Source organism: Copadichromis virginalis, linkage group LG1, assembly GCF_057382275.1.
Source record: "Copadichromis virginalis isolate Kocher_CV1m ecotype Utaka linkage group LG1, C_Virginalis_male_GT1.1, whole genome shotgun sequence".
Lineage (NCBI taxonomy): Eukaryota > Metazoa > Chordata > Actinopteri > Cichliformes > Cichlidae > Copadichromis > Copadichromis virginalis.
Genome location: NC_140618.1, coordinates 26,509,037 through 26,515,927, shown reverse-complemented (window position 1 = coordinate 26,515,927; position 6,891 = coordinate 26,509,037). Strand labels below are relative to the sequence as shown.

The following is a 6,891-nucleotide window of genomic DNA, read 5'->3' as shown; positions in this document are numbered from 1 at the left end:
CTGGAATATATGCTACATTATCCAAGTGCGTCAAAAATATTACAGAAAATACGACAACTATTACTATTCCTAATAAAGAAGGAAATGCATGAAGTGTGTTACTAAGATTAAGCCCCAGTTTTGCCCAGCCACCAACCCTTGCAATGAAGAAATACCTAACACAGTATGACACATACTGCGTGTGTGTGACTGTCTCAATCTGCCCTTTTCCAAAGAACTTCAATCATTTAGTTTCTCTGAGCAGTATGCTTCCAATCCCAGCAAACAGCTGGCCTGGCATTTAGAACACATGGGGATTAGTGGGTTGATTTATTTAGAGGCTCAATCCAGAGTCTGACCATTGCACCACTTATGATGCCAAGATCACCTCTCTGCTGGCTTGCTGATTATATTTTCATTTTTCTTCTATTGATTTCATCCATATTCTGCATGTATGAAGAAGCCATATTTGAATGAATCTCACAATTTGCTTATGTTTACGATCAATCTAAATCATGTCTGCATCTTAACAATATACTTTCCTATCTATAGATGCATTTAGAAAATCAAAGTCTCCATTTAGGGGTTGTAAGAAGCATCTTACAGTTTATCATATATTTTTCTTTAATTGATTCTGTGGATTTTTATTTCTGCTGTGATTGTTAACTACTGCTGGATTAAACTAATCTGTAGGCGCCTGATATTTTACATCTGGCTTAGTCTCCTGAGTCAGTATAAGCTCAGTTGGCAATCATATGTTTTTAGTTTGCCACACAGACCGGTTGGCAGAAGCCGTGTGGGCGTGTGTAGAAGGTGCAGGTGTGTCAATGTGCTTTGATAGCGTCGTTTAAAAAAACAAAAGAATCTGTGAACCAAAGAAGGATTTCCCACTTGCCATCGTCTCTCATTGGTTGTTACAAGGGCCTGATTTGCATATGGTGGGAGTGTCCTGAGCAGGCAGTGGGATGAATGACTTGTTCAAGTCAGATAGAAATAAGGCATAGCACTTAGCAGAGGTCTGCACAGCTCAACGCTCAAAATGCCTGGCTTACTTAAGCTGCTCCTCTTCCTGCTATGAGTGGAAAGTGCTACAAACGGACATAAACATGTTCAACAGCAGACATCCTAGACTCAGCAAAAGAGGAAGAATATGGGTAAGTTTCACAACAATTTGCTTCACAAACAGAATTTAATGTTACGCAGCTACACATATGTTAGATGGCTTTGTGAGCACCATTTCATATCATTAAGGCAGATATAGGATTAGGCCCTTATACATCATATTGTTTTTCATCTTTCTCTTAAACTTGTGCAGATAAACCTTGATTTCATAACAGTCTAATTTCAGGGCCTGATTTAAATACTTCATAAACTGAACATATGGATGTTATTTTGTTATTTAGGTTTCAGAACAGCTCTGTAGGAAAACAAAATATTTATTTTTAATGAGAATAAGAATAATATATCCCAAATACCTATTTCTTTACTAACTTTAATTAAACCACAACATCTTCATCTTTTAACATTTTTTCTTGTGTTTACAGGGATTGTGCATCCTTTTGCTTTACACCAACCCCCTTTCCTGTTTGGCAAATTTCAGTCAAGCAAAAGAGCTCATCTATAAGATAAAGGAGGGATTACCAAGGGGGACTTTTATAGGAGCTATTGGAGTAGATTTAAATTTGGATTTCTCTGTTGACCCCCCCTTTATATTCAGTCTCGCTCAAAAGAAGGTCAGTGAACAGTATGTGAACCTAAATAATACCACCGGGGAGCTTTACACATCTGCTACAGAGATTGACAGGGAGACTCTCTGTGCTGATAACTTAGAGGGGCAGGGATGTGTCCTCTCACTGGATGTGTTTGTGCTGCCTCAACAATACTTTCAGCTTGTCAAAGTAAAGATTCTCATTGAGGATGTTAATGACAACAGGCCAAAGTTCCCCACAGATGAGATCGCTATGTCTGTCCCTGAAAACGCACCAATCAATGCTCGCTATGCAGTAGAGCAATCGGCAGTTGACCCAGACCTGGGTCCTCATGGAGTGCAAACCTACTGGCTGGTTAATGACTTTGGAATGTTCACATTGGATGTTGAGGAGAATGAAGGAGGTGAGCTGACGCCTTTCCTCATTGTGACAGAAGCTTTGGACCGAGAGACTCAGGCGGAATACATTACCGATATAATTGCAGAGGATGGGGGGACCCCTCCTCTACTTGGTGCTGCGACTTTGAAAATTGTCATCACGGATGTGAATGATAACTGTCCCCAATTCAAAGAGTCACAAATTAATGTCACTCTGCATGGGAATACCACCAAAGGGGTACATTTGGCACGTCTGCATGCTTTTGACCCTGACCTTGGTGCTAATGCTCAGATCAGCTATGCTTACAGTGAACGTGTGCCAAGGGACACCAGGAGCTTGTTCCATTTGGACAAAATTACAGGAGTGATCAAGCTCGCAGGGAAAATAGACACTGGCACAGCCACATTTTACAAACTCACTGTTCTGGCTACTGGACCTGGTTGTATTCCTGCTGTAGCCACTGTTATTGTCCATATCATCAAAGTTGTCACTGGACCCCCTACTCTCATACCCCGGTACATTGCGCCAGAAAAAGATGGGGTGGTAACAATAAAGGAATCTGAACCAGCTTTTTCTCCAATTGCTTTTTTTACTGTTAAAAACATTGATAAGAACCAAAGGGTGGACTGTTATTTGGAAGGACCTGGTCCCTTCAGGTTGAGCCCCTATCAGCTGTTCAAGAATGAATACCTGTTGGAGACAACAGAGCCCTTGGACTTTGAGAGGACACAGGAGTATGATCTTATTTTGGTTGCTAATAGCACCCGTGGGATCGTTATCAAGACCTTCCTTAAGGTGCAAGTTTTGGACGAGAATGACAATGCCCCTGTGTTTCAGCAGTCTTTGGTGGAGATATCAGTTGAAGAAAACAATCCGCCAAACACTTTTCTCACTCAGCTCCAAGCGTCAGACCAGGACAGTGAAAGCAGAGGAGAAGTTCTTTACCTCCTCGGAGGCGACGCCCCTGGTATTTTTGTTGTGGATCGAGTTACAGGTATCCTGACTGTGGCCACATCGCTGGACCGTGAGGAGAAAGAGACATACCGGTTCATCGTGAGAGCGGTGGACCAGGGGACACCCAGAAGGGAGTCAATTGCAACAGTGGTGGTGACCGTGCAAGATCGCAATGACAACAGTCCACGATTCATCAACAAGGATTTCACTTTCTTTGTGCCAGAGAACTTCCCAGGTTATGGTGAGATCGGTGTCCTCTCTGTGACTGATGCTGATGCTGGAGAAAATGGCTGGGTGGCCCTCTCCATCCTGAATGGCAGTGACATTTTTATGATAGACACAGGCCGAGGGGCACTGAGGGCAAAGACATCACTGGACCGGGAGCAGCAGGGGACCTACCAGCTATGGATCGAGGCTGTTGATGGTGGGGAGCCTGCTCTCTCCTCTGTCACAATAGTTACCGTGCTGCTGCTGGATGTAAATGACAACCCACCAATCGTCCTCTTTCCTCAGTCGAATCAGTCTTACATGCTAGTGCTACCCAACACTGTACCAGGAACATCAATCACAGAGGTGTACGCTGTGGATAAAGATACAGGGATGAATGCTGTGATCGCCTACAGTATCATTAAAAGGAAAGGCGGTGAGCCCGGGTCTTTTGCCATTGACCCAGAAACAGGAAATATCACATTAAAGAGGGAGCTCAGCAATCGTGGCCTATACAGCCTTCTGGTGAAGGTCAGTGATCATGGTCAACCTGAACCTCTGTACTCAACAGTTATGGTTAACTTCTTTGTCAATGAAACAGTGAGTAATGAAAGTTACATTCAAAGTCTGCTGACCAGAGAGGCTGACATAGAGGTAGAGGAGAGGCCCTGGTACATTGGCCAGATGGCAGAGGGGCCTGAGAGGTATGAGCCGTTCCCGTGTCAGCCTGTCCTCATTGCTCTTTCAGTGACGTGTCTGGGGCTGTTCTTCTTGGTTGTCACGCTGACGTCTTACATATGCTGTAGGAGGTTTAAAAAGAACAGGATGAAAAGATCAGAAGTGGAAATACCTTTAAAAATTCAAAATGACTCGATGCAGGTTGTGAACAGAAAGCTCAGACAGATCTCTAACATCTGATGTTCAGTTGTTCACTCGTTCAAACAAAAAAAACACCACCACTGTTTACATAAATGTTTACAAAACTCACTGTAAGAACTTTCTCTTACATGAAGTTCCTCTTTTGGGCTTTGTGATGATTGTTTTTTGTCATATGCCACCACTTTCTGTCAACTGTTGGCAGGCAGCAACGGTGTCATTACAAAAACATCACAGTAACTCAGTGAATATTACCAAGGTCCCATGTAAATACTGTATAAAAAGATTTACAACTTTATATACAAGTTTTGCATTTGATTGGTAAGGACAAGAGACACTGCTTTAGAGAAAAAAATGCATCTCTTTAGACCATCTGTCACTTGTATCGGTTATACAAATATAATTGAAAAATAAATGTATTTCCAAGTTAATTGTTTATCTATATTCATGAGGTAACCGTGAGGTCTGTAATACAGAAAAGGGCAATCAAAGTGAATTGGAAAAGCTAACACAGAATACGTGAATGCCATAAAACGTCGTTCTATACACGACAACCGCAATGACAACAGACCAAACTAGACTAACAAACAAACTAGACGTTTCTTCACACGTTTTCACTTGTGTCTTACTTTCTACTTTTGCTCAGATGTTGTGCAATAATATAGTACATATAAGTGATAATTGAGTGATATAATGTTAGGTTAAAAGTTCCGGGGGAAAAAGCTTGTAGGTGCACCTTGAGTTTTTTTGTTTTGTTTTGTTTGTTTGTTTGTTTGTTTGTTTGTTTGTTTGTTTGTTTTTGTCCCCTTTTCTTTTCTTTTTATCAATAAAAATTCCGTACAGCTGTTGTGCCAAATCAGCACAACAACAAAATAATCACATTTTCATCACTTTGCTACTGGAACTGTGTCCAAACTTGTCAAAAAAGCTACTTTTAAGTTAAGTACATCACTTTCCTTTATAGAGTCATGCAATTCTCAATGTGTCTGTGAAAATATGCAAGTGTTTGTGATAGACTGTTTGTAACTATTAAAGATACTTTATTTTTATAATACACTGGATTTTATTCTGTATTGATTTCATTATGTCTTGCTATCACACATATATCCTACATGCACTCAGATGTGTGTGTCTAAACTTGACTGGTATAAATGTCATTTATATGCTTAAAAGAAAACAAGCCTGTAGTTTAGATTAAAATAAACTGAAAAACACAAAGAATGGAAATATACTTTAAAGTAAGGAAGGAAATTGATAGATACTGATTGGCACCTAATAAAAAATACATTTAGACTTCATCTTCTTCATATATCAAATTTGGTATACAAATTAAGTGCCTGTTGGATCTTACGAAGTGTGAGTGTCGCTGAAGGAGTTAAAGATCAAAAGTACATGATTCTGTATTATTGTTGCCATCACCTGTGAAGAACAGACCTGGTGAGGTAATACCAAGAGTCCCACTAAGAAGGAAAAACATAGTGCAGCTGCTCGTGTCTGGTGTGTTTGAGGATCAAATTCACATTTCTCACCTCTCTTGAGTGGTATTCGCAATCACTGTGCTTTTCATTCCACAACAACTTTGGGATATATCTGGAAAGTGTGAAAGTGCTTCTGACACATTCTCCCCCAACAGATCAACTCAGAAAGCCTTTTGGTTTTAAAGCTGCTTTTTCTCTGCCCTGTGCTTCTTTGTTGTATTTGTATGTTTGCTATGAAAGTTATGTGGGCAAAGAGGCTTCAGGACTCTTTGTACCTGGGCTAACTACTGTATGCACCCTCCCAAGTGATGCACTCTGTTGTGTTATATGCCTCTAAAACCAGTTCAGGTTTGGCTTTCACAAGACAGCAAGAATGCAAACAAACCTGTATTGAGAGTACATTCTCCAGCGCAGTTTCTCAAGTAAATACCAGCCTTATGTTTTTAACAGTAGCACGTCATTAACGCACAGAGCACATCAGGAACTGGAAATAGCTCCGTGTAATCCTTAGTAATCACCTTTGGCATATGTATGCTGGATGCATACTATAATGTATTTCAGACAAATAATAATATGGGTGACATAAAGGAAATCAACATCATTAGTCTCATGTACTATCAGAGCTGTAACTGATTGGCCTGACTTTAACATTCATTAAGAAAAAGAGTAATCCAGCCGCACATTCAATATACTTCCTATGGTCTTAACCTCCTAGGATCTGGCGTCCACATATGTGGACATCACATTTTGGGTTATTTAGACCAAAATACTCAATTTTGCTCAACAAGGGCCTAATATCCACTTACGAGGACATTAAACTGCTACTGTTGTATCGAAATTTTAAACGAATATCCTCATATGTGGCTCTCGTTTTTCTTAGAAACAAAAATTAGGTAAAAAAAAAAAAAAATCTGGTAATAATTCTTTGTTTTTACATTAATTAGGACCCAATCAGCCCAAATATCAAAGAGAAATTAAAAATGCATGCCGTGGAAGAGTTCGGGTCTTAGGAGGTTAAATATTTGTATTAACTTAAAATATGAATTTCTTTGTGTTACTGATTAATTCATTTTTTGCTTTTATCAAGATATTTTTAGATGTATGTGACTACAGGAACTGGAAGGCTGTGTTATAAAAAGCCTTCAATGCTAGAACACCATTGCAAATACAGGTGCTATGTTAGTCTCTCCTCATGTGTCAGCCAGAGGCGATACTCAGTCTTTGCCTTAATAATGTTGCTGATGTCATCCTACAGTAACTTAGTAACTTCAAGTAGCTTAGCCCAGACTCAGTTTGTCTGAAGCCAAGTG

General features: G+C 40.1%; 1 protein-coding gene across 1 annotated transcript; it reads left to right on the top strand.

Moving 5' to 3' along the window:
• The first annotated feature begins 986 nt into the window (after nucleotides 1-986).
• pcdh20 (protocadherin 20) lies at nucleotides 987-5,164 on the top strand. Its single transcript, XM_085456744.1, has 2 exons — nucleotides 987-1,133; nucleotides 1,524-5,164. The coding sequence occupies exons 1-2, from the start codon at nucleotides 1,086-1,088 to the stop codon at nucleotides 4,143-4,145; spliced, it is 2,670 nt and encodes an 889-aa protein (XP_085312870.1). The 5' UTR covers nucleotides 987-1,085; the 3' UTR covers nucleotides 4,146-5,164.
• The last annotated feature ends 1,727 nt before the right edge of the window (nucleotides 5,165-6,891 follow it).